Consider the following 26,551-nt stretch of genomic DNA (forward strand, 5'->3'; position numbering starts at 1 on the left):
AAAATTTAGAAGGAAGAAAAATAATAATATATATCTGTTGAAATCATATTATTTTTGTTTAAAAATTAAATTCCCCAAAAAATATTTAAATTTAATTAGCTTTGTATTATAATTTGAAAATTGTTATTCTTAAATCGTTATGTCGTGAAATGACTCTATTATTCACGAGATAAGTTTATCTGATCTATATTTGTGGTGTAAAAAAATACTTTTTATATTAAAAACAATACTTCTAACCAAATCATTAAAATATAAATAACAAAAATAAAGAAAAACTACAATTTTTTTCCCTAATATTTTGAAGTAACGAGGTCGTATTACTTTATTTTTGCATGTCTCATTTATCACATTAATTTTAATGTGAGTAATGTGAGTTTTTTTTATTATCCCTACATATGTCACATATGATAGAATCGATGTCGTATAAATCATATTCGATGAATTAAGTGCTTTCGGACAAAAAATGACCAAAAAAACAAGTTACTGTATAAAAACTAAATTTTGACAAGTTACAAGACTAAAACAAAAAATGTCTATTTACGGGACTAAATTTGTAATTTTTTCTTCATATTACAACTAACAAAAAATGATATTTTGATTTTCATAATATTTTCGACATAAATATAATATTTTTCATTGATCAGGTTGGGTTGGAAATTCGTCTTACGAAGTTAACATATGAGACAATCTAACATTAATTTTTGTGCATAAAAATTGTTTTAATTTGTTAACACAATAATGTAATACGTCAAAGAAATTAAAAAAATTTATTAGCAACACATATGATTTATTATATTATAAAATATATAATCTAAGCACATAAAATATAAAATCGAAAGGTTATGTTTTTGTGTAAAATGATGCACGTAAAAGGTGACACTTTAATAAAAAGAAGTAAAAATTAGTGGCTAGAACTACACTATTTTTGTGAAAAATGATAAGTGGAACTTTTGGAGAAAAACTTGTAATATATTCCAAATACTTGGCTATTATTCAATCACCACTTGGTGTCTTACTTGGATTCGCGTGCTTCCGCCATATGGCTCCATCTTGTGCACTCTCTTGCTTTTCTTCTTCTTTTTTTTGATTATTATCACCCACAAAGCCCACATCTAGATTTGTACCTTTTTTGGCATTCTAGAATTTTCCTAGTACATACTTGGATGACTAAGCTCCGGGAACAAGAACCCGGCTCCGGAAAAGGTAAATATTTACAGATCCACCGTCTCAAGAGTTTTTATTGCAATTTATCTTGATTTTTACGCTTTATTTCAAAAGATGTTCATGAGTTTGATGGAAATCAGCAAGTTTACTGTCGACCCTTTTGGATTTATAAGCAAGTCTTGATGAAAAGTTTGGGGGGGGGGGGTGTTCTTTTTTTGGTTCTTGAGTTCTATTTCTTTAGGGTTTCTGTCTTTTCAGTGAAATGGATCTAGGTTTTCTTTGGCATGAGATCAAGACGGGATTATTGCATGAGCATTTGAAGTTCTGTGACAACACAAGAATACGTATATCGATTGGCCGGATTTATATTTTCCATTTCGTGTTGTCTAACCAAGACAAGGCTGATAAAATGGTCAATATTTAATGCCGTACAGTTCGTTCTGTTCTGTGGGGACAGGCGTGAGCTAGCTGATGTTGGAGTTGGATCTTTTTGCAAGTTGGAATATAAATTGTTAAAGAAATACAACAATATATAAAACCTTTCACTGTATTCTTTGTTCAAGTGGCCGGACTTGCTCGGGATATTATTGAAAAATGACTGTTGATTCCGCGCTTTAAAAAAAAAATATTTGTCAAAATCTTACACTTTTCATAATATTGTGTTTGTTTAAAAGGGGTTCAAAATGGGTAAAGAAAAGACGAAGACAAAGAAAATTGAGGATATTTCAGCTAGACGTGTGTCATTTTCAAAGAGACGCAAAGGACTATTTAAGAAAGCTGGCGAGCTCTCGATTCTGTGTGAAGCCGAAGTCACTGCACTCGTATTCTCCCCTGCTTGAAGGCTTCGCCATTATGCAAGCTCCAGCTCCAGCTCCAATACGGTGGATTCGTGGCTTTTCATTTTTTTTAACTTTATGCGTAAAATTATATATATGCATATATATATATATATATATGAATAAAATTAATTAATTCAGTCTCCCCCATCAACTAAATTCCAGGGTTTGCTCACTTGCGTGTATATATACGTACATATATTATCCCAGATACATTATAAGAGTGAAAAATTCCAGGGAGTGCTTGCAATCATTTTTTTTAAAAAGTATTTTTTTTATTTTTAATTAAAAAATCAATTTTGTGTGTTTTTTAATCCCAAATTTTGCGACAATTTCTTGATAAATTAATTTAAATTTAAAAACCGGTGGAATATTGATTATGCTTCTACAAAAATAATTTCGACAAAATTTAATACTGCCCACTTTTTCATAAGCTATAAATTCAATCACTCCTAAAACATATAATATTTTACGATAATCGAATTAAAAATGGATCATAGCAATAGTTTGGCAACAAACTTCACAAATTCATTCTTTTAATTTCTATTATTTCTTTTGATAGAATGTGAAATTTTTTTTTGCAACACTCATTTGAAATGTCAAACTAGTTGCTTTAATAGTTTTTTTTTAAAAGTATTTTAGGATTCAAGATGGGATTATTGTACGGAGAGTTTTTCTAGCATGCATTTTATAATTACTATGTGTCTTCACCAATGTGGAATGGAAGAGTTGCTTGCACCAGCTTGAGATGAAGCTGGAGGCGATACTAAGAAATGTCACATCAAGAAAGGTGACTTTGTATTTATTACTATTTACTCCTATGACTCCATTAAATGTGAATCATGGTTTTGTGTTTTTTCTGGTTTCAAGAAAGAACTTGCCATGAATGAGCTTTGATCTGTTACTCGGGAACAAACAGAGGTTTATTCTGCTAATATATTTGCTGGAAAATATATTCAATGTGTATTTAATTTAAGAAACATTGCAAAAGTAGTATTCTATTATGGGTTTTTGTCATGATCTAATTATTGTAGTCAAAAATTAGGTTTTAGTCCCATAAGTTGATTTCTTTGCTATTGATCCAATTTCGTTGGATTGTTAACATGACGTTGGACACGTCAACTTTTTCTAGAGTCACATAAGCACTCCAGCGAAACATGACCAAAAGATAAAAAAATGTTGGACCAAATCCCAATATGAAAATTTAGAAAACAAATTTGGCTATTTCCCCTTAGTTTTAAATTTTGAGCCCGACTAGAACGCGTATGATTAGTGACTTACAAGTGGTGTATGAGTGGGTTGAGTTGGTGGCAAGATGGCGCTCTAGCTAGAGTGGTGCCTAAGCGGAGTTCGCTCACTAAAACAATGTGTATGTTGACTGAGCAATCACACTATTTTTTACATGGTGTGAAATCAACGACACTCTTTGTGTCCGTGTAAGTTACCAATATCTATATATAAATAAATCCCCAAATTTTGTCTTCAATTGTTCATATTTCAGTCTCATTTGTAAGATGGCAAATCTTAAATTTGTCTTTTAAGCTGTGTTTTCAAAATCGGGCTAGACAGGCTGGTTCGACCTGGAACCTCTCACTTGGTCTGGTCCGGAAAATGCAAAAAAATCGTTTGATTAATCAAACGATTCAGAACCGATTGGACCGATCAAAACCAGCTAGAACCTTTCCAGACTTATTCACAAAAAAATTTTGATTTTTTCTATTTTTCTTTTAAAAAAATTATTTTTTTATATTAAAAATTTAAAATTTTATTTTTTTGGTTGTATGAATATATGATTATTTTGATTTTGAGCTTTATTAAAAATATTATTTTATTAATATTATATCTTATTTTGATTTATTTACTTTTAAAATATATATATGTATATTTTATATTTGATCATATGTGTTTAGATTTTAAACTTGGATAAATATATATATATACATTTAAGAATTTTATCATTTAAAATATATTATTTATTATATTATATTATTATTTTATATAATATAATGATTTTACGGTCCGACCGTCGGTTCAATTGGTCGGACTGGTCACCGATCTGATTATGAGAACATTGTTTTCGAGAAGTTGAGATTTACATACAAGAGTTCATTTACACACTTCACACTTATAAAGAGTGATCAGTTCTAAACTTTTGTTGTTTTCAAAGTTTGCATGTAGGGCTACTGCTTAAAAATAGTAGGCTTATAGTTTGAAAAACGAATTACCTAGTTCGTAAGTACCAATGCTGGATACTGTTATTTTTGAAGAATAGAGAATACAATTCTTGCCTCAAGTGTTTAGCCCATGCATGAGCTAAACTTTGTTTTCAAAGTTTGCATGTAGTGCCACTAGAAGGGTAATCAATATTCCATTGACTTCAACTAGAAGGGATGAAAAAACTTCATATGCTAAAGTGCATGGTTAAATGCAAAATATCAGAGTTTGATAAACAGAAGTTCAGTAAAACTAAAAATTATTTGAATTATATATTTCCAGGAGCATGGGAAAGGGTACGCGACCAGCGTACAATCAGCAGGAAATGGTGAAGAAACTGCATGTCCCATCTCTAACATCACAGTTCTTGGAGGAGATAGTAATTATGCAGCAAGATGGATTCCACCACCTCCAGATGTTTATAAAGCTAATTTTGCTGGAGCCCATTTCCAAGAAACGAATGCTTCTGGAACCGGAGTGGTTTTCCGGAACCGGGGAGGAGCAGCTCAAGCCAGGTTCTTCAGGAACAGATGGAGCATCTTTAATGGGTGCAAAATCTGCAGTTGAATTCGCTGTTGACTATTCGTTCACACATGTTGTATGGGAAGGCGATGATCATTATGTAATGAGATACCCTCATTGATTCTGATGAGGCCGACTCTTCATATTGTACTGGTATCTTACAGGAAGCCAAGACCTGTACAAAACAATCAGAAAGTTGTGCCTATTCACATGTGCAAAAATCAGCTAACAGCGCCGCACATATGGTTGCCCAATATGCGATCAACGTAAAGATCGACGAGGATGATGAGTGGCTCATTAAAGAACCAGAATTCTTGGAGATACCCTGCTTTCTGACGTAATTTCCGATCATTCAGCGATTTCTCCAGGTCAGTTCATGCATGAATATAACTAAAAATCCTTGTGAAATGGATGAGTGATGCTATTACAACATAAGTTTTCTATAATATACACTTATAGTACGAATAATTAAGGTTGTATGCCCAGCGAGTTCTTCCTTAAATTTAATACATTGCTCCCTAAATCCCTAATAATATGTATTTTCAATATGGAACTGTTGGGGTTACGTTTTAAGCTATCCCCTCTTGTTGCGTTGGGCATTTGTTCAACGTTTGGGCATGGCGGTCTAGGTTAGGGGCAAGCAAAAGTACAGTCAAACTAAATTAATCGGCCGAACTCAGTTCATTTGCATGTTATGACAATAAAAATTTTAAAAAATTAATAGAAAAAAAAAATACAACTTTGGTCCGGAAGATAGACCGTTTTCAATTTTCCATCCTTTTAACTTTTAAAGTTCCAGTTTTAGTCCAGTAAATTCTTGTTTTTGAACTTATAGTCATTTTATAATTATTTAAACAATCGATCGATATTTACGTGACCAATGGCTAAATCTCGTGTCCTTTCTTTGCTTGCTTTTTCTACCCCCACAGCTCTCTCCTAAGCTCTCTAACGCAAAGCTACTGCTACTTCATGTCTAGAGCTCACCTCTCTCGCAATTCAGTAATCAAGGTCCGGCAGTAAGAAACCATCTTCCACAAACTCCAAGGTAAAAGCTTTCAGATCGGCAATTATTACAGATTTGTCTTGATGTTTTTCTTGCTCTTTGCAAAAGTCTTAGACTTTGATTTGTTATGCCTTTTTTTTCCGTTCCTGACAAACGGGCTAAGCTTGATGGAAACGTGCAAGTTACCCCTTTGGATTAATAAAGTTTTGCTAAAGTTAGAGATAGATTTATAATTAATTTTTTGTTTAGTTATTACATGTTTAAAAATGTAATTTTAAATTCCTTCTACTTGTCTCGCCAATGCGTAAATAAATAATATGTGGATTTAAGATTTGAATTATTGTTTAATTGTAAATAATAAACTAAAATCAAAATTCAAACAAACCTAGGGTTCGTTTTCTATATTTTCAAGAAAATAAGATCTAGGTTATGTTTGCATGAGACGAAGGTGGGATTTTTGCATGAGGGTTTGCGGTTTTGTGGCAATACAAGAGCGTATCCATGAGATTTCTTGGATTTATCTTTGCCCTGTTGTCTATTCAAGAAATAAAAAATGGAAACCACAAGCCGTACACACTCCTTTTTTGTGGGGATCACTATCTGTAAGCTTGGGACTCAATATTTTTTTATTATAAAATTGCAAGTTGATCTATAAAAGAACTATTATAAAATTGCAAGTTGATACATATTTTACATATAATGGACGGCACGTACAAAAAATCAACCCTGGCTTCTGAAACTCTATTTTTCATTGCTGATTTATTTTGTTCTTGTGACAGTATTTAGATATGGGGAGAGAGAAGATGAAGATGAAGAAAATTGAGGATATTTCAGCTAGACAGGTGACCTTTTCCAAGAGACGCAAAGGGATGTTTAAGAAAGCTCGTGAGCTCTCAACTCTGTGTGATGCCGAAGTTGCCGCCCATGTTGTTTCACCAGCTGGAAGGCTTCACAATTATGCAAGCTCCAAGTATGGTTCATATATATATGTACATAAACACACATTAGTCTTCTGTTCACTCATCATAAATATCAAATATCAGTTTCATTTAAGTTGGATAGCCATATCTGTTAAGATTGGCACTTGGACCTAACTCAACCCCAAAAGCTAACTCAAGGGGGGAGGATTGTCCAAGTCCATATATACAACTTACATGTTATTTATCCAACCGATGTTGGACAATTAACACACTCCTCTCACGCCCAGGAATGAACATCTGGAGCGTTGAGTTTACAAATGATCAAATTATGGGCAGAACGAGTGGCCTAATTATAGGTAGTCCAACACATAACGGTGGAATCCGGGCTCTGATACCATGTTAAGAATGATACTTGGACCTAACTCAATCCCAAAAGCTAGCTCAAGGGGAGAGGATTGTCCAAGCCCATATATACAACTCCAAGGTTATTTATCCAACCGATGTGGGACAATTAACACACCCCTCTAACGCCCAGGAATGAACATCTGGAGCGTGGAGTTTACAAATGACCCAACAGGTGGCCTAATTATAGGCAGTCTAACACATAACGGTGGAACCCGGGCTCTGATACCATGTTAAGATTGGCACTTGGACCTAACTCAACCCCAAAAGCTAGCTCAAGGGGAGAGGATTGTTCGAGCCCATATATACAACTCTCAGGTTATTTATTCAACCGATGTGGGATAAATAACCTGAGAGTTGTATATATGGGCTTGGACAATCCTCCCCTCTTGAGCTAGTTTTTGGGGTTGAGTTAGGTCCAAGTTCCAATTTTAACAATATCTATTAATTGCATTAACTTATTATTAGATAACACTGAATTTGACCCCATGTTGGTTTAGATTTTGAACTTATTAGGATGAAAACAGGTTAGTTAATAACTTGCACAAGGAAATCATATGCATGAAATAACAAAACCATCATCATTCATGGTATAATAACTCATGCATTGGACATTGTAAAGGGAGGTTGCCTTTGATAAACATCTTATTACAATACTAATATGCCCGCCGCCTTATATATAGGAAGCGATGTGGATGATCTCAAACAGGAGAATGATAAAAGAGTTCTATTCGACTTTATTTGTTCCAAATCACACGAGTAATCGATAAAATTGTAGATATCAATTCTCAATCATGAACACCTAACCTTGAATTCAAGCTACCCGAAAGGTATTACCTTAACCTTAAATCAATGACCAATATTGTCATATTAACACTATCAACATTAATATTGGTCATGTTTTCAGATATGAACATTTAGATACATGATTGAAGTACTACCCATCTCATTAATCCATGCATATGTACCCCAAACTAATTAGATGAATTTTTTTTCTTCTTTAAGGCATCGTTTGGCTCATGAGAAGCGATGATGGAAATGTGTGATAGGCGTGAATTACATAATAATTTATAGCTCTTATTTTTTTGAGGAGCTTGAGTCAAAACATTGCCTAAGAAAATGAAACAATATCATTTTATCGACCGTCATGGATAAATCTTCATGGACTGATGCTCACTGAAAACTTAAGGTCCGATTCCAGCAAGTGACACTACTCTAGATGTAGGCTTTGAATTTGCCCTGAGCCTGAAATCACGAAGAAGACCGTTAGAAGGGGGCCGAGAGGGTGTCTCGACGTAGCCCCTCCGACGCTCAAGTCAGAGACTGAGGATATAAAGAGATAACAACTAAGGGTGCTGCTGAAAAATAGTATAGTGAATCCATAAATTAGACACCCAAATCTCGTATTTATAGGAGAATACATGGGCATGTCATGAGCCTTCTACCTTGATTAGGGATGGGCCGGAGCCCATGATCCGGTGTGGACTCGATTTGGATGGGCTCATCCCTGAGGTATCATGGATCATGCTAAATGGATGAATAAGTCATTACTCCGTGCACATAATTGGATTATTAAGTTTGCTATTTAGCAAACAACGATTCTTGTTCTAGTTGCTGCATAAAGATATTTATGTAATATGAACTGAATTAATTCCCTTGAATAATTAATGCTATACCGTGGAATACACATGACCCTTAGGGTAGTACACTAATCGTGTATCCAAAGTTTCATATCTCGATACATGTACGTTTAATATTAATGTTGATAGTGTTAATTTGAAAAAAACACGAAACATTATATTTATGCTTAGGGTAATATACCTTTTGGGTAGCTAGCTTGAATTCAACCGAGATTCACCTATGACTTAAATAAATCACTTATGACCTAGTAAATATATAATTTTTTAATCTTATAGATAAAATAAATCTATAATTAGCTACTTGTCTATCAATCTCTACGTTAGAGTTGTAGGGTTTTTCAGCATCTTGTTTCAATTGTTTCCAATGAAATTTTTTATTGACTATTTAAGTCACCACTAAAATTGGTCTTTTATTCACTGAAGGATCGAGGACATACTCCGCAAGTTTTCCATGCAATCGGACGAAGAGAAGCTTTCAGCTGATTTCCAGGTACATTTTCTTGAGATTTATATTAAATAATAAAAGCAATCACAAAAGTGGATTATTAAAAGTAATTTTTTTTACATATTATGATGGTTGTGTTAAAAATTTAAGATTTTTATAGTTTGTGCGAATTTAGGAAAAATCGTGGCTAATATTTCCACACCCGTTGAACAAACACCAAGACCATACATTTGGTCCATGAGTAGGTATACTGTGAGACGGTCTCACGGATGTTTATTCATGGATGACCCAAATATAATATTTATCTCACAAAATCGACTCATGAAATCGTATTATATGAGTTTTTGTGTTGGTTCCATATACTACAATTCAGTACCCCACAAAGTCATTTCATCGAGCGAGATGCAAGTGGACACATACACTGTAGCCCCACTATATAATTCCGTATTCATGGACGTTAATGACCCATTTCATTACTATATACAGGTTATTAAATGTCCCCTTCTAGACTGTCATTTGTAGACAAAAACGCTTGCGAATTAAATTAGCTTTAAAGCTGAATGATTTAAATTGTCCATTGCTTTGCCACTCAGTTCCATCTGATCAACATATGGAATTCATGCCACAATTTTTATTCCATACGTCCAATTTCCCAACAATCCCAAGTGGAATCACTCGAACAAATCAAAACTAAAAAGATTGATAATATTCACCTAAAGTTTTAAATGGAAAAACCAAAAAAAAATAATAATAATAATAAAAATATAGAAAAAAATTGAGGTCCCACCAGTGGGAGGCCTTAGACACCCGCCTAACGTGCCTCCCCTTACAGCCGGCTTTGCCAGTTGCTGGGATCTCGAGTTACCACAGGTTGGGTTTAAGTTCATATTCGTAAGTCTTATTTTCTGGATGACTTTTCAACCATGTTCTTTATTTGACCCTCAATAGTGAATCCATAAGATCGTTCTTCGATTTTACATAGCAACAACTATAGTGTTGATAGAGAGCAATTGTTGTATGATGCCATGTCCATTACATTTATCCGTATGTACAGATAAGGCGATCAAATGTATATATGTCAGAATTCTTTGTACACACTTACAATGTTATAATAGGAGGAAATTTTTTTAAAAAAAATATTAATTTAATATTGTAGAGAGAAAACAAGAATGGTGTTGAACATTTAGACTGTGGGATCGACGAACAGATGAAGCAACTCAGGTCTGATACTAGAATATCTGGCACACATTTTCTCATGAATATTAATAGTAAATCTTGAAATGCTTTTGTTCTCGAAATAGGCTCATAATGAGCATGTATCTTCACAAATGGGGAATAGAAGAATTGCAGCAGCTGGAAAAGATGCTTGAACCAATACTTAAACGCGTCACGGCAAGAAAGGTTTTTTTTTTTTGGTTTCACTGTCACTTCTAAACCTGTTATGTGTTGTCTCGTATTAACTCATACAGATTTGATCCTAATTTTTGTTTGTTTTCAGATAGAAATTATGTGCAAAGAATTGCCTGCTCCTCTTCAAACAGAAGTAATTGCTCTACTACCGCAATACTGTACTAGATTTTGCGACTTGAATTTAGTGTCCATTTTGCACTCGTTATTAGTCCCCTAACCTTGAAATTCGTTGCACTTGATTTACTCCCTTAACTTCGATTATTGTTGTAACTTTCTTCTCAACTTCGTAATTGATAAATAGATTGATTGACAGCTGTCAAGTTAGTTACAGTAGCTATACTAGAAGATATAGTTACACATCATCTCATGTATATATATTAATATAGATTCTTTGTACGAGTGCTTCATATATTTTTCTTCCATTGATTAATAATTGATATCTTTATGAGCTCAGAGTTCATCAATGGCTGTCATGTATGCACTTTCTAACATGGTATCGGAGCATTATCAGTTCGAACGTGTTTTATGGGGTTGTCAAAATAATTCGAAGCAAAGGCAAAAAATTGCTTAAGGATTTGTGGAGTATCTGATTTGGACTGCATAAGAAAAACCCAAGTGCTTCTTGAAAAATCATCAACCACAGTAAGGAAATACTTGAAACCATTATGGGTTTGATGTCTATAGGGACCCCATTTATCGATGTGTAAAAGATGAAAGGCATGAGGAGATGATGATCTAGCATTTGTGGGAAATACATTTCTGGTTTGATTAGACAGAGGACATACTGTGCATTGATGTGTAAGAGATTTTTGCTTAATAAAAGACCAGAATTGTAAACAAGACACCAACAAGTGACCAAATCTTTTATGCTATATATCAATATCAACGTCATTATAATGAGAAAGGTTACAAGTATTTGAAGAAAGGACTGTTGGAGCAGACTTGTGTCTGTTCTTGGCTTGGGTAGGTGAATATTAAACCATGACGGAAGAGAGACCATGAAGGTAATATAGTCCATGCTTTTGTCTGCCAATCTCCATGATCCTCCCACTCAAAAGGTCCTGAAAAAGACAAAAATGTTGGTAGAAGCTAATAGAACATCGATGGTCTTTGTTGAATTGGGAAATTGATAAGAGATTGAAGTTGAAATCGGGGATACGATGTAATGTACAAGAAGGGGCAATATGGATGAAACAATGGATAAAACTTGAATAGTATTACTATTTGGCAGCCTAACAGATCCAACAACGGAGTCACATGGTTGCAAGTTTTTTATGCCACTAGAAGAACCTGTAATGACTAATGAGAACCTGTAATGTGAGCATTTGCTCCACTGTCTAAAATCCATTCATTAGCATCACTGACGGTCATCAAACTTGTAAAATTACTTACAAGGTTCGCTGAGACTACATTATCTTCTCGTGACATATGAATTGAGTTTTGATCCAAGATCTTTTACATTTGCTGGGATTGAACATTAGTAAAATGTCGAGGCAAGGCATTATCCACTCGTGATTCCTCATGTGAAGGAGGAGGTTGTGAAATTGGTTTTTCAAAGGAAGAAATAAATGCAACCTTATAAGAGGGATGATCACATCGTCCTCCCCAGTGGACTAAAGACTATGTATGCTCTAACATTTGCTCTACCGCATACAGTCTTCTTGATCATGTATCTTACAATAATATATCATCTTCACACCGGTCCTTCTTGGATTGTATTTCCCAAACAACAGAACCCGCTAGTTACTCTGCAGCAGCCTCTGATCCTCAATGGCGTGCAGCCATGGAAGCTAAGATTTAAGCTGATGTCTATAGGGACCCTATATATCGATGTGTAAAAGATGAAAGGCATGAAGAGATGATGATCTAGCATTTGTGGGAAATACATTTCTGGTTTGCTTAGACAGAGGATATACTGTGCAATGATGTGTAAGAGATTTTTGCTTAATAAAAGGCAAGAATTGTAAACGAGACACCGATAAGTGACCAAATCTTTTATGTCATATATCAATATCAATGTCATTACAATGAGAAGGGTTAAAAATATTTGAAGAAATGACTGTTGGAGCAGACTTGTGTCTGTTCTTGGCTTCGGTAGGTGAAGATTACACCACGACGGAAGAGAGACCATGAAGGTAATATAGTCCACGCTTTTGTCTGCCAATCTCCATGATCCTCCCACTCAAAAGGTCCTGAAAAAGACAAAAATGTGGGTAGAAGCTAATGGAACATCGATGGTCTTTGGTGAATTGAGAAATTGATAAGAGATTGAAGTTGAAATCGGATACATGTAGGACACGGTGTAATGTACAAGAAGGGGCAATACGGATGGAACCAATGGATAAAACTTGAATAGTATTACCATTTGGCAGCGTAACAGATCTAACATCGGAGTCACATGGCTGCGAGTTTTTTATGCCACTGGAAGAACCTGTAATGTGAGCATTTGCTCCACTGTCTAAAATCCATTCATTAGCATTATTGACAGTCATCAAAGTTGTAAAATTACCTGCAAGGTTCGCCGAGACTTCATTATCCTCTCGTGACATATGAATTGAGTTTTGATCCAAGAGCTTCAACATTTGCTGGTATTGAACATCAATAAAATGTCGAGGCAAAGCATTATCCACTCGTGATTCCTCATGTGAAGGAGGAGGCAGTGAAATTGGTTTTTCAAATGAAGAAGAAGAATTAGCAGCAACATTATAAGAGGGATGATCATATCGTCCTCCCCAGTGGACTAAAGACTATGTATGCTCTAACATTTGCTCTACCCCATACAGTCTTCTTGATCATGTATCTTACAATAATATATCATTTTCACACCAGTCCTTCTTGGCTTGTATTTCCCAAACAACAGAATCCACCAGTTGCTCTGCACCAGCCTCCAATCCTCAATGGCGTGCAGCCATGAAAGCTGAGATTTATGCTCTCTAAGCTAACCAAACTTGGGTAATTGTTCCTCTGCCCCGAGAAAAAAGACCATAGGCTGTAAATGGGTATACAAAATCAAACACTAGGTAAATGGCAGCATTGACATTAAGGATCTCGGACCTTTGAAATATTTCTTTGGGATTGAGATCGCTAGATCGAAGGGTGGTATTTGTTAAAACTAACGTAAATATGCGCTGGAATTACTATCGGATATAGGGATGACTGGTTGCAAGCCATGTGATACTCCAATGGAATAACACTTAAAACTCACTACACTTGAATATGATCAGCTCATCAAGACTACTGGTTCTGATCCTCTATTGCCCGATCTTGCTTTCTATCAACGTTTAGTCGGAAGACTGATTTATCTCACGATTACTTGACCGGGCATATGCTTTGCAGTTCAATCTCCTTTTCAATTCATGCAACTTCCAAAGCAATTACATATGAATGCAGCTTTTTGAGTTCTTGGATATCTCAAGGGTAGTCCAGCTTTGGGCATATTTTTGTCTGCCACCAGTGATTTACAACTTTCTGCATATTGTGACTCTGATTGGGGTTCTTGTCCAATGAGTCGGAAATCCTAGACTGGATATGTGATCAAACTTGGTTCTTCGGTGGTCTGTTGGAAAACAAAAAAACAGAACATTGTTTCTCATTTATCTGCAGAGGCTAAATATCGCTCCATGGCTACAACTGCATGTGAAATCACTTGGATTCAAAATCTTCTAACAGACATGGGCCTGATTATCCATCTGCCCACTCATCTCTTTTGTGATAACCAGGCGGGAATCCACATTGCAGCAAATCCGCTATATCATGAGCGCACGAAGCACATTGAAATAGATTGTCACTTCGTGCGTGAAAAAATTTGTTCTCATATACTTACCACCTCTCACATTCATACTCGACAGTAGCCGGCCGACATATTCACCAAGGCCTTGGGTTCAGATCAACATGACTACCTCTTATCCAAGCTTGACACGTTGAACATCTTACAAGCTTGTGGGGGTGTGTTATAAATAAATTGCTTGACAGCTGTCAAGTTAGTTACAGTAATAGACTAGAAATTAGAATTACACATCATCTCATGTGTATATATATTAATATAGACTCTCTATACAAGTGCTTCAGATGTTTTTCTTCCATTAATCAATAATTGATATCTTCATGAGCTTAGAGTTCATCAATGGCTGTCATGTATGCACATTCTAACAAGAATCTACATGATTGATATTAATGTCCAATTAACACTCCCCTTTAGACAACAAAGGGTTGTATAAAAAATACCGATGATTTAAATACAACTTCAAGATCGAGTATATCTTGTCATGCATGATCAAACATAATGTAATATTTGGTAAGAGATAAAGTATCAAAAAGTTTGTAGAATTTGAATCAACAAAGGTTGGTTACTTGGTGATACACGTATGACCCCACTGAGATTGATTGATTGATTTGATTTGGAGGAGTGATTTGATTGGTTAATTTCAAATGACATCCATCTTATGTATTGCTTTTAGTGATACTACTAAGCAAAAAACTTGAAGAGTTACTTAAATGTATGGGGTTTGCAACGAAACACGGATATCATATATCTATCATACTAGGAAGAATTAATTAGAAGCCTAGGTCCTTAACGCTATTGTTTGGATGTAAACTGAGAATATTAAATATAATGTGCTTAAGCAATATGTGAAATCAAGAGTACTTTTTTTGACCCTATACTAACTGGTTTGATGGTTTATGCAGAAAGTGTGAACACTTTCTTCGATGTAAGTATGGATTTTGATGTAAGGTAATTAATCATGAACGTCTTTAAAGCGTAATGAATGTTTGAAGATATGATTTCTGAGTGAAAAAGCATTAGCATAAGGTGCAATAGTAGTGTTGTTATTTTTGTTGGTATTTTCTTGCCTGTCTTGGTTCCTTCAATTGGTTGTAATAATTTGGTTCCATTTTGAGTTTTCCAATCGGTAAGATCTCTTGTCTTTCTGTTTTGCAGGAATTTGGAAGAGCTCAATCATCCGAATTCAGGCATTGTGGTGAAGAAATTTCAGGTCCCATATTTAATATGATGAATCTTGAAGGAGCAGCCTGTTTTCCATATTCTCAGATAGTAAAGAATATTCCCACGGCTCAATCTGGAGTTAGAAATTATCCAGAAAAATGGATTCCACCACCCACAGATGTCTTCAAAGCTAATTTTGCTGGAGCCAATTTCCAAGAAATGAATGCTTCTGGAACCGGGGTCGTTGTCCGGAACTGGAGGGGTGAATTTATGGCCGCTCAAGCCAGGTTCTTACCAGAACAAATGGATGAAAACGCCGCATCTTCAATGGCTGCGAAATCTGCAGTTGAATTTGCTGTCGAGTACTATTTCACACGCATTGTACTGGAAGGCGATTCACACGATACAATCAATATACTCGAGGGATCTGACGAAAATAATCCTCCAGATACTACCTGTACCTTGCAGGAGGCTAAGAGCTATGTCAAACAACTAGATCGCTGTTCCTTTTCGCACGTTGAAAGATCGGGTAACACTGCTGCCCATATGGTTGCCCAATACGCGATAAACGTCAAGGACGAAGCCGTCTGGCTTATTGAAGAACCGGAATATCTTAACCAAATCTTGCTTGCTGATGCAATTCATCTGAATTCTTGATCTACTGAATTTTGCTACACTGCACTCTAACTGGGAGATCTGATACTGATAATCATGGTTGACAGGATTGTCGGAACCAATCTGTATATAATAATAATTATAATAATAATCTACTTACGTGAATTTTGTTGGTAGATTGAGCTACCAAATGCTTCATACTTGAAAAGACTATGAAATTTCACACACAAACGCACAGAAAAGAGTATGAAATTACTCATTGTATCTTACTCTGCAGTATATTTTAGTTTTTGATTTAATTTGGAAAAAAATAAAAAAATTCGCCCACTCCCAAAATTGTCTGGCTCAATCCTGATGTGACATCAAAAAATGTTGGTGTGATAGTAGAAATGTTGACGTGTTCGACGTTCCGTCAACATAACATAATTTACACGATTAAAATCTAAAATCGAATACTGACAAAATTAAAATATAAAATAAAAAATTTAATGGATCATTAAGCTATTAACCCTATATTTATATTTAACTCACTACTTAATAATTTGATATGTTTGTTAAGAATTTGTTTTTTATCATTTGTAATTTTAAATTAAAATATTTAATTAGGAATGTTAATGATCCGAATTTAAATCCGGACATGTATTAAATCACCTTGGTTGGGCGGATTTAAACTCGGTGAAACAGGGTTGATAACAGGGTTGATTCCATCCTACATGTAGGGGTACTACCCCATGATAGAATCAAGGGCCCAAATTTAGCCACACATACATGGGGTCCACTAATTTTTTTAAAATCACATATGTGTGTGAATCTTGTTCATCCAAACCATGTGGGGGCAGTGCCCTCACATGTAGCATCGACCTAACCCTAAAACTCGTTACCCATCCGGAGTGATCTGTCCATCCAAACCATGTGGGGACAGCGCCCTCACATGTAGCATCGACCTAACCGTGAAACAGATGGTTTGGATGGACAGATCACTCCGGATGGGTAACGAGTTTTAGTAAATTAATCTCATATATTAAATAAAATTTTATTTAATAATTTATTTAAGTTTTTAATTTAATAATATAACTCTTACTGCCTACCCAGATCGGCAAATCCGTAACCCTAATAACCTAAAAAAGGTCGTCTGCCTCTTCCTCCCTCCAGGAGTTCTTCCTTCCCCGGACCGGTGCTTCCGTGGGCTCTTGTTCATCCTTCTTGGTTTCAAATTCAACCTCGGTTCCAACGTACGTAACTTGCTACAGTTTTTAATTTTTTATACATATTTTAAAAATTGAACTTGCATTTTCAAATCATATTTTTTTCTTTTAACTTAATGGTAACAAGCACAAATTTAAAACCCAGAAGAGAAAGGGTAAAAAGATGTTCGAGTTCATCAAATCAAATTAAAGTAGTTTTGGTTACAAGGTTTGGCTTGCTCTGTTGCTCAAGCGTAACCGGTAACACGTAAATGTTGGAAAAAAGGAAAAGTTAAAAGAACAATTTCCCAAATAAAGTTCTTTTTTCATTTTTAATGAATCAAAATAATTATGATCGATGGGTGATAAAAATTGCTTTACTTTTTTTAATAATGTAATATTTTTGGTTTGTGTCTACGATTGGAACATGAGTAGCAATAATTTTTCTGATTCAAGAAATCAAAAGCTCGATTGCTTGAGGTAGGCTTTTTCTTTTGGCCGCTGTAAGTTGTAATTATTGACATTTAATAGAGCATAACACTAGCCATGTAATTATAGATATTGAATTTTTGGACATTTTTTCTTGTGTAGAAGTCTTGAAATGAAAAAAAAGTCTACCGGGTTATGGGGGCAGGGCGTGGCCAAAATAGGGGCGGGGCAGCCGGGCAGGACCAGGGTTTGGCCAAACCCCCCGTTGCCATCCCTATGTAAGAACTATTCAGTTGCTCTTTTGAATTTTTTTAAAAAGAATAAGATAAATTTTAGCCAAAGCTGTTGATTAATTGTATGAATAATTTTTGCGTACCTCTTAAATGCAATAAATTATTTGAGTAATTAACTTTTTGATGGGAGATCATCAATGAGCTTTGAAGAGTTAAATTATTGACATCATCTAAAGAGTGACAGAGGAGCTATACAAGTTGCTCCAATTTATTTTCATCGTGGAGGCCTAGAATTTTTTTCATTTCCTTATCTGGATGAAGTGTCAACGGGATTTTCATGGTTCATAACACTATTTTCCTATGTCGTCGTTTGTGTCCTCTTGAGTGATGCAAGACTTGAGGATTTGGCTTATTCATTTTTACGTGGGTCTACGAGAAAATAAACTAAATTTTAAGACGGTAGCTTGACCCAATTTATATAGCTCCTACGTCATTCTAATTGCTCTGAAATAATATCAAGAATATATGACTTCGAAGCTACTTGGTGATCTCACATCAGTAATTCAAAATTTTATTCATGTGCATGAGAAATTGATCATAAATCAAAGTTCCAAAATTTCAATTAATATGGATTAAATCTTTCAGAATAAGAAAAGAAAAAATATAACTCAATCGCGAATACAAAAAATTGGGTGTTTTTTTTTTACATTAACTAATTTTGAATGAAAATTTTAAAATTATGTTTTTATAAATTTTAAAATATTTTGCAAATTTACGTTATTGGTGCATTCAGACAAATAATTTGTTTTAATAATGCAATAATAAGTTCCATGTTTAGGGACCGGGTTTAGAAACTCGGTACCTTATAACTTTTCTCAGTTTCTGGCAGCTGGTTTCCATTTTTTTAGCAGGCAGGGTTAGTAACCTCGGTTCTTTTTAATGTTGGAAAAATGGGTTGTGTTCATGGAAAGTGTTGTGGCAGATATCCACCATCTTCAAATGGAGATGAAAAGGAAGAATTGAGAGTGTATACAGGGCTAAATGCACATTCTTGCTAACCGATCTTCAGATGTTGTTAATGGTCCTCACAATTTCAGATTAGAATATTTTGTGCTTACTCAGTGAGGTTACTACCCTGAAATCCCTGAAAACAAAAATCAGGATAGTTATTGTGTTAGAACAAACATTCATGGCAGCCCAAATGTGCATTTCTTTGTTGTTGTTTGATGGGCATGGGATGTTTGGTGCTAAGTGCTCGAATTTCGTTAAGGATAGGCTTGTCGAAATTCTTTCCGATGATGTTGGTTTTTGGGAGAGAGATGACCGAAGAATTTGTTTGATTGTAACCTTAACGTACGCTCAACACAAAAATGAGTATAAACGTATGTGATTTGGCATAATTAAAACTGCTAAATAACTACATTTATGTGGCTGGAATTCATAAAAATTATATAACTTGAAATGCGAACATTTTTTGTAAAAAAAAATTCTTAAAAACCACTCCAAGAAAATATTCTCAAGCATAGTTGTGGAAAGCGCGCGCTCGCTCGCTTAAGCGCGAGGCGAGGCGACCTGGCTGCGCTTCGGAAGCAGGTGGATCAAGCGCATGCTTCAGTGCGCTTGGCCTGAGAAATTCTGAGCGATCCTATTGCGCTTCAGCCCAATTTGTTTTTTAAATTTTTTCCAAGTCAAAATTTAGCCCAAGTCCAGCTCCAAAGGTAAGCCCAGCCCATTTATATGAAAATCCCTATCGTTACTTACGTTGTCTGCCTCTGCTGAAGTCCACTGTTGCATTTATGCGCAAGTCTTCTCTGCCTCTGCCTTGGCGCCGCCGCTCCGCCGCCGCCCCTTCTCATTTGCTACCCAGTTGGTAAACCACTAAACCCTAATTTTAGAAATTTTTTGTTTAAAATTACAAATCTGCCTAAAATGCATACAAAATCTGCCTAAACAAAATCTGCCTAAAATGCATACCAAATCTAGTTAAAACACCGACCAATGAGCAATAATATCCACTGCCTTCTCTCCGCAGAGCTGCCATCCTTTCTCTCGTTTGTTCATTGTTCTCTCTTTGCCGGCCTTGATCCACTGCTTTGCTTGACTGTCTCTCTTCCCCTCGGGGCGTGCCATTATCACTGCTTGATGATGTAGGTAATTTTATAAATTTCTTTATTGAGAATATTTTTGGATGGTTACTCGGTAGTTTTTGGCCTTGATTTTGCGCTATTTTAAATTTGTTTTGAACAAGTTTTGGATATTAATGGTCATTGGTTGGTGTTTTACCTAGCAGATTTTGTATGCATTTTGGCCAGATTTCTTGTACTTGAGATGGAGTGGTTGTAAGAAATTTTTTTTAACGAAAAATGATTGCATTTCGAGTTATATTATTTTTTTGAATTCTAGCCACATAAATATATTTATTTAGCAGTTTTAATTATGGAAAATCGCATATGTTGATAGTTATTTTGTGTTGAAATTATCACAACCACCTTTGTTAAGTTTGCAATCAAACAAATTCTTCGGCCATCTCTCCCCTTTTTCATCGGTCTTTGTATGCTGCATCCATGGCATAGTACAGTTGGATAATGAAAAATTATGCATAATTTCCATGTGGGGCTGAGCATAATTCATAATCCGATGGTGAATTTCACCCATGCGATAAATATTATACAAATTTGTATGCTATGTCCTGATGTCGTTCTTCAGATATTGGTTTGGCTCACACAGATTGTTGTCCTTTTACATCGAACAAGGTTATGGCCAATTCAAAACATGACAGCTCTGGCATGGAGGTGCACCAAATGAACAATGCTTCTCGAAAGCCTCGTATTTTACTTGCTGCAAGTGGAAGTGTGGCTGCAATAAAGTTTGCTAATCTTTGCCATTGCTTTTCCGAATGGGCAGAAGTAAAAGCAGTAGCTACCAAGGCCTCAAAGCATTTTATAGACACAGCATCGCTTCCTAAGGATGTGACACTTTATACCGATGAGGATGAATGGTCCACTTGGAACAAATTGGGTGACAGTGTCTTACATATTGAGCTACGAAGATGGGCTGATATTATGGTCATAGCTCCTTTATCGGCAAACACACTTGGCAAGGTAAATATATTATAATGTTAACGTCTGTTTTTATTTTTGGAAAAAATATTACCATGTCAAACTTTGTAGTGTCTGTAGTAACCCATCATTTTAACCTAATAAGGACAAGCTTGCTTACTTCTCTGCAAAATAGATATGCGATCCTCAACTTGACAAGTGTAGAGAGTCATCATCGCCTCTTATGAAATTGCATTATCTTAATGTAGTAGAAAATACCTTTTTATACATAACCATTCTTTCAGTATAAACTTGCTTCAATAGTGAATTTCTGTTTTTGACTGTCATAATTTAGATTGCTGGGGGATTGTGTGACAATTTACTGACCTGCATCATACGGGCATGGGACTTCAGTAAACCAATGTTCGTAGCCCCAGCCATGAATACCTTTATGTGGAATAACCCTTTTACAGAACGCCATCTCATGGTTATTGATGATCTTGGAATTTCCCTCATCCCACCCGTGTCAAAGCGGCTAGCCTGTGGAGATTATGGAAATGGTGCAATGGCCGAGCCTTCTCTCATTTACTCAACTATACGACTCTTCTTTGAGTCACGGGAGAATTCAAATGGCGTGACAATATAGCAGCAATCATCATCGATTGCCAGTTTAGTTTTCTCTGGAACCCAATGCAAAAAAGTTGTGTATAAGATTCTCCCTGTTTTTTTTTCTTCTTTTAAATTTTTACAGTAGGATGAGACTGGAAGTGGAAGTCGTCGTCAAATGTGTCATCGCCAGACGCCAAATAGCTTATAGGTTCAAGCTAATCACTAGAAGGTATCCTTGGCTCGTCTAAACATGTTGAAATCGTGAAATTTTTTTTTTATCGACTTAAGTTAATATTTGTCTATTAACATCTTTTAAATTTGTTTTATTACTTTTTCCCAAATCTTGTGGAATTCTGTGTGGCCTACTAGTTTGCTGGGTAGTGGAGCATTCAGTTTCCCAAGCTTTACCGAGGCTGAGTAATTGTATCTAGTTTTTAAAGCCAAATCTAGCGCAACTTGAGCAAAAAGTCGATTATTTGATATGCATTAATTGTTAATTAAATAAAGAAATGGAAGTAAATAGGATAGCCGATAAAGTGATCATATTCATGGAATTGGGACTGTGTTGGGGGATGAATAAATTAAACATTCACTACTTTGATAAAAGACAGGTTCGTACCGAAAACTCATGAATGCACAATTTTTTTTTATTAATTAATAATGTCTTTGAATCATTAAGTGATTATTAGAAAATGGCTTCTTATGTAATGTACGTATTATCATTCCAGTATAAATATCATTCAAACAATAGATGAGGAAATAAATTGCATGCATGAATCGATAACTCTTTTCCCATATTTTTTTATGACGTAAGAAACTGCTGTCGCTACTCTTGGATGGATACTAGTAAACAACTATATTGACATAGTAATTTGCAAGTCACGCTGTTAAATTCAGCCGCACCGAGTTAATTATTTTTGTATGTGTTTTATGTATAGGTAATTGATCATATACATATACCTCATCAAAATATATTTACGTAAAAAATTATTGACAAAACACGAATATATAGTGGGTGGGAGTGTAACGTTGAATTGAGACAAATACTATTATAATTGAGCTAATAACCCCTCATTTATATTACTTGTATAGACTAGATTCATTGATGCAGGTGAGAAAGACTCGCGATGGGCTAGCTGGCGAGGAATGGTGGGCTGAGAGTCCGAGACCGATGAGGAACACTTATCTGAGCCTTGACTAATTCTGCAGGAACTTTTAGTTTCGTATTTATTTAATCTATTCTATGAAATTTTAAGATTGAGTCATTACCTTAAAGATTGTTGTCGTCGTCGTGTTGATGTTTTACTTTTGTTTTACGTTGTTCACGACAGTTGAGTGACATGATTAATGGTTGATACATTTTTCTAATAGCATGTTGTGTTTGACCATTTAGAAGTTTAAATAAAGTACAAGCGGCATGCCCACACCTTGTGCTTAGTGCAATGCTGAATTTTCGAAAGAAAAAGGCCACCCAGAGAATACCTTCAATAAATACCTGCAACAGAAAAGACATTGTAAAGATTTTCCAAACACATGAAACTACATCATTTCCACTCTCGGTATTGCATAAACTCATCCGTAGTCGGAGAAGTCGATCAGCCAGCCATAAGATCTTAGTCGAATTCATGACTTTTTAAATTAAAAAAACATAATCTTCTCATTTAAAATAAAATGTATATTCTTAAGCATAGCTCGGACAATGCTTGAAAATATCGTAAAACGCTAGTTTAATTAGTTCTCTATGGGTGGTGGATCATTGGCGATTTCGAGGAGATTTGATATTTGCGGAATTAGTAGTTTTATTATATATGGCACATGATATAATGGTGAAATGTAACGAGAAAACTTCCGGTCCTACTTCACTTCATTCCAGATATATACTGCACATATGCAACAGACCATTTCTTTTCAAATTCATGCTTGTGTAATGTATACTGTGATTCGAATTTCGAACTTCCTTCTTGAAAAATCAATGACAACCTGGGTTATTTAGTTGGTCATATCGCGCAACGTCAGGTTACCAAATGCATAAAAGGTACTTCTTAGGGATAACCTGAAGCTACGTAGAGGTTATTATACTTTTCTACTGTGTCACGATGAGAAACAAACAACATAGACCGTGGAAGGAAGAACGAGAAATCTTCGAAGCACACACAAAAATGGATGATGGCTTGGACAAAAAATGCAAATTCCATATTTCGTTAGATGTTCGAAGTATTACAAAAAATTGGTAAAATGGCTGTGCTCCGTAGAATATAAACATAATTCTTCTGGTCACTCGGGCAAGGTTAAAAAACACGACCATTAAAATTTACAGGTGTAAGTTATGATGGAAGCGTAGCAGCAGGTGAGCTTTCATAACCAGCTATGCTCGTGATTCTAATCCTGGTAATGGGCTGGATAAATCCATTCATGAAACAGTTTTGTAAGAAAAGAATACGTAAAAATCTAATAAATATAGTGTAAAATATATACGAGATTTTGGTACCTGTCTGTGCCCAATGTTTCTTCGGTAGTTTTTCTTTTTCTTGTACTTGAACACGATGACCTTTTTGTCCAGTGTCTACAAGAAATGGTAATGATAAGTAAGTGCCGAATGAGGATATAGGAACCTTTGAAAACACTTTGGAACTGATCATACTTGTTCTTCCACGATGGCATGAACTACAGCATTGGATACGATTGGCCTTCCAATGTAGGCACTCGTCTTCGTTCCCACAAGCAATACTTTATTTAGAGTGATCTGGACAGAGGATTTATAACATGATTGTCCCAAGTAGAATATAATGTGTTGAAGTTGCCAATACAAAAAATGATGGGGCGATTATACATCTAATACATTGATCTAACATGAGATTCACCAAGGGGAGAAAAAAGAAGGAACAAGAGTGGTCGTGAGTGGAGATTTATATGCACATAAAACATATAAAAATCCTCGGAGCTCACAACAAATTTGGGTAACCTGTTCAGCAAAATACTGTTTCAAGATTTACCAATGCCTAATAAAAATTCTTGGTGCAGTTCAATTGGAGGGGTGGACCAAGATCTGAAACTCGTGTGTGGAATTTGAAGTGGGGCTACTCCCCCTTCTCTCCTTACTGCATATAGGATCATTAACATTCCCACAATCCCAAGTTTAGGTGACATGGGCCTTTCCCAATACCTTAATATCTGATTAGACAAGTTGAGTTTCTTTGAAGTTCAGCTTAAGCAACATCATGAAACAATTACACAGGTGCATGTACTCTGGCACCCCAGCAGTTCATTGACACACCAATATGACATAAGGCAAAAAGAAACACAATCAAAGTTCACAGCCATGCAGAAGAGAAAAGGGAAAACACCTTGATCATATTTATTAGATATACATCAGTAAAGAAGTTTGCAATACATACTTTGTCATTCACATCGGCACCTTTAAGCCTCTGCGTATAAATGTACCGTCCAGGATGCACGATGTATTGCCTCGATCCAACCTAAACAAATATACAAACCACAGAAATGCATCGCAAATCAACTTCTAAACATGACCATCAAAGTTCAAAATTACGCAGAACCTTAACAATCACAAACCTTACAACTCAGCAATCACACGATGGACAAAAGAAAATAAAACATAATAAAATTTAGCGTCTACGTCCCGAACACGCATTATCAACCTTATTTGAAACATATAATAGAAAAATAATTAATCAGAAAAATGAAGTTACATCTGAGATATGCAAATGGTAGTTGTGGTCACTGTAAGAATGTTAACCACAGAATCCAGACGTCCATGACTAAAGAAACCCAGAAGACAAGTGAAAGAAGCAGAATCCAAAACACACACATTTAGCCAAATTAAAATGACAAAAACCCACAACAGACAAGTCTAGGCAGACATTGATCATGAAAATGAGTACAAACAGACGATGGATTGAGGAAGGCTGGAATGGTTTGCCATCGTGATAAATATCCGAACTTTGATGTGGTCCTTGAAAAGCTCAGTTACACACATCAATATTTATATTACAATCACACAAACCCAAAAAAAAAACCTTGGTCTATATCATAGATCACTGTAAATTTCTCCATGAACAACCAGATTTCTACAATTATTACCAATATATATGCACACACTCGCACTATACAAATGAAAACAAGCCGAATTACCATAACAACCGCAAACACTTCCTCGCGCTTGGGCTCCACAGTCTGAGCAACGGGCTCTTCTTCCGGATCGGGCTTATCGGTATCCAGCTCAGTCAAAGAAAGCGCGGCCTCTGTTTCAGATGATTTGGGTATGAAAGACAACGCGGCCTGTTTAGAGTTGAGCTTCAGAGACGAAAGGGAATGAGAAAGGAACGAAATGCTGGTTCTAGAAAGATAAAATGTTGCTGGGTTTTGATTTAGAGAGAGATTGGGTGCGAGGGAGGAACAGAACGAAAAGGCCGCCATTGTTGAGTGAAGAATTGAGCTATGGAAGCTGGAATGGGTTCGCTCTGCTGTTGCCCCATTGCTCTCAGGGGTTCGTTATCCTATCCGTTACCGCATCAAAATTACACGTTTACCCTTGGGCTTAAATGTTCGTTATTATTATGAGGAAGTTGGATATTTATATTTTATTTGGGTTATTATATTTTGTTTTATATATAAAATATGTATTATATTTATTATTTTTATTTTTAATTTATTTTTAACTCATCTATCAAAAATGAAACATACATTCGCGCACAACTTTGTTTCGACATATTTTGATTAAAAAAATAAAGTATAAATTATTATTTTATTATTTTATATCATATCGTCTCATAAATTAAACAATTGATTTTTTAAAAAAAATTGGTATTATACAGTCACCATTATATATTTTACTTTTTGGTATAATTACAATTCACACCTCCTAAACTTATAAATATGATAAAAACAGATCCTAATATGGACTTTTTATCTTTACAAAGAT

The 26,551-nt window shown here is 35.3% G+C and overlaps 3 protein-coding genes across 15 annotated transcripts; 2 read left to right on the top strand and 1 right to left on the bottom strand.

The window, feature by feature from the left end:
* The first annotated feature begins 1,051 nt into the window (after positions 1–1,051).
* On the top strand, positions 1,052–16,345 carry LOC142534052 (uncharacterized). 5 transcript variants are annotated; one of them, XM_075640955.1, is made up of 10 exons: positions 1,052–1,203; positions 1,839–2,790; positions 4,497–5,104; positions 5,666–5,781; positions 6,519–6,709; positions 9,125–9,191; positions 10,303–10,367; positions 10,448–10,547; positions 10,645–10,689; positions 15,496–16,345. In XM_075640955.1, the coding sequence occupies exons 5-10, from the start codon at positions 6,528–6,530 to the stop codon at positions 16,156–16,158; spliced, it is 1,122 nt and encodes a 373-aa protein (XP_075497070.1). In that variant the 5' UTR covers positions 1,052–1,203; positions 1,839–2,790; positions 4,497–5,104; positions 5,666–5,781; positions 6,519–6,527; the 3' UTR covers positions 16,159–16,345. The 5 variants fall into 5 exon arrangements, with proteins under 5 accessions (XP_075497070.1, XP_075497073.1, XP_075497074.1 ...); XM_075640958.1 differs by having other exon boundaries at positions 6,526–6,709; XM_075640956.1 differs by having other exon boundaries at positions 1,087–1,203; positions 1,423–2,790.
* Positions 16,346–17,189: 844 nt separating this feature from the next.
* Positions 17,190–22,076, top strand: LOC142534040 (putative phosphopantothenoylcysteine decarboxylase). 9 transcript variants are annotated; one of them, XM_075640929.1, is made up of 5 exons: positions 17,199–17,348; positions 17,892–18,007; positions 19,744–19,832; positions 20,716–21,063; positions 21,356–22,076. In XM_075640929.1, exons 2-5 carry the CDS (start codon positions 17,902–17,904, stop codon positions 21,644–21,646), a joined length of 834 nt encoding a protein of 277 aa, XP_075497044.1. In that variant the 5' UTR covers positions 17,199–17,348; positions 17,892–17,901; the 3' UTR covers positions 21,647–22,076. The 9 variants fall into 9 exon arrangements, with proteins under 9 accessions (XP_075497048.1, XP_075497049.1, XP_075497046.1 ...); XM_075640930.1 differs by having other exon boundaries at positions 17,212–17,348; positions 17,895–18,007; XM_075640936.1 differs by lacking the exon at positions 17,892–18,007 and adding an exon at positions 19,995–20,109 and having other exon boundaries at positions 17,212–17,348; positions 21,356–22,067.
* A 1,704-nt stretch (positions 22,077–23,780) lies between these two features.
* On the bottom strand, positions 23,781–26,149 carry LOC142534078 (large ribosomal subunit protein bL21c-like). Its single transcript, XM_075640983.1, has 5 exons — positions 25,762–26,149; positions 25,005–25,085; positions 24,251–24,352; positions 24,098–24,172; positions 23,781–24,005 (listed from the first exon to the last, which is right to left on the bottom strand). Exons 1-5 carry the CDS (start codon positions 26,044–26,046, stop codon positions 23,934–23,936), a joined length of 615 nt encoding a protein of 204 aa, XP_075497098.1. The 5' UTR covers positions 26,047–26,149; the 3' UTR covers positions 23,781–23,933.
* Between the last annotated feature and the right edge of the window lie 402 nt (positions 26,150–26,551).

This window comes from Primulina tabacum, unplaced genomic scaffold, assembly GCF_025594145.1.
Source record: "Primulina tabacum isolate GXHZ01 unplaced genomic scaffold, ASM2559414v2 Contig104, whole genome shotgun sequence".
NCBI classification, from domain to species: domain Eukaryota; kingdom Viridiplantae; phylum Streptophyta; class Magnoliopsida; order Lamiales; family Gesneriaceae; genus Primulina; species Primulina tabacum.

What these genes read in the sequence shown, in the direction of transcription:
- LOC142534078 (XM_075640983.1), bottom strand. Translation starts at nt 26,046, where the DNA reads ATGGCGGCCTTTTCGTTCTGTTCCTCCCTCGCACCCAATCTCTCTCTA. An exon ending in ATGCCATCGTGGAAGAACAA is followed by an intron (nt 24,173 to 24,250) that starts GTATGATCAGTT and finishes CATTTCTTGTAG; the next exon opens with ACACTGGACAAAAAGGTCAT. An exon ending in GAAACATTGGGCACAGACAG is followed by an intron (nt 24,006 to 24,097) that starts GTACCAAAATCT and finishes GGATTTATCCAG; the next exon opens with CCCATTACCAGGATTAGAAT.
- LOC142534052 (XM_075640955.1), top strand. Translation starts at nt 6,528, where the DNA reads ATGGGGAGAGAGAAGATGAAGATGAAGAAAATTGAGGATATTTCAGCT. An exon ending in CACAATTATGCAAGCTCCAA is followed by an intron (nt 6,710 to 9,124) that starts GTATGGTTCATA and finishes TATTCACTGAAG; the next exon opens with GATCGAGGACATACTCCGCA. An exon ending in AGCTTTCAGCTGATTTCCAG is followed by an intron (nt 9,192 to 10,302) that starts GTACATTTTCTT and finishes TTAATATTGTAG; the next exon opens with AGAGAAAACAAGAATGGTGT.
- LOC142534040 (XM_075640929.1), top strand. Translation starts at nt 17,902, where the DNA reads ATGAAAAAAAAGTCTACCGGGTTATGGGGGCAGGGCGTGGCCAAAATA. An exon ending in CCCCCCGTTGCCATCCCTAT is followed by an intron (nt 18,008 to 19,743) that starts GTAAGAACTATT and finishes CCTCTGCTGAAG; the next exon opens with TCCACTGTTGCATTTATGCG. An exon ending in CGGCAAACACACTTGGCAAG is followed by an intron (nt 21,064 to 21,355) that starts GTAAATATATTA and finishes GTCATAATTTAG; the next exon opens with ATTGCTGGGGGATTGTGTGA.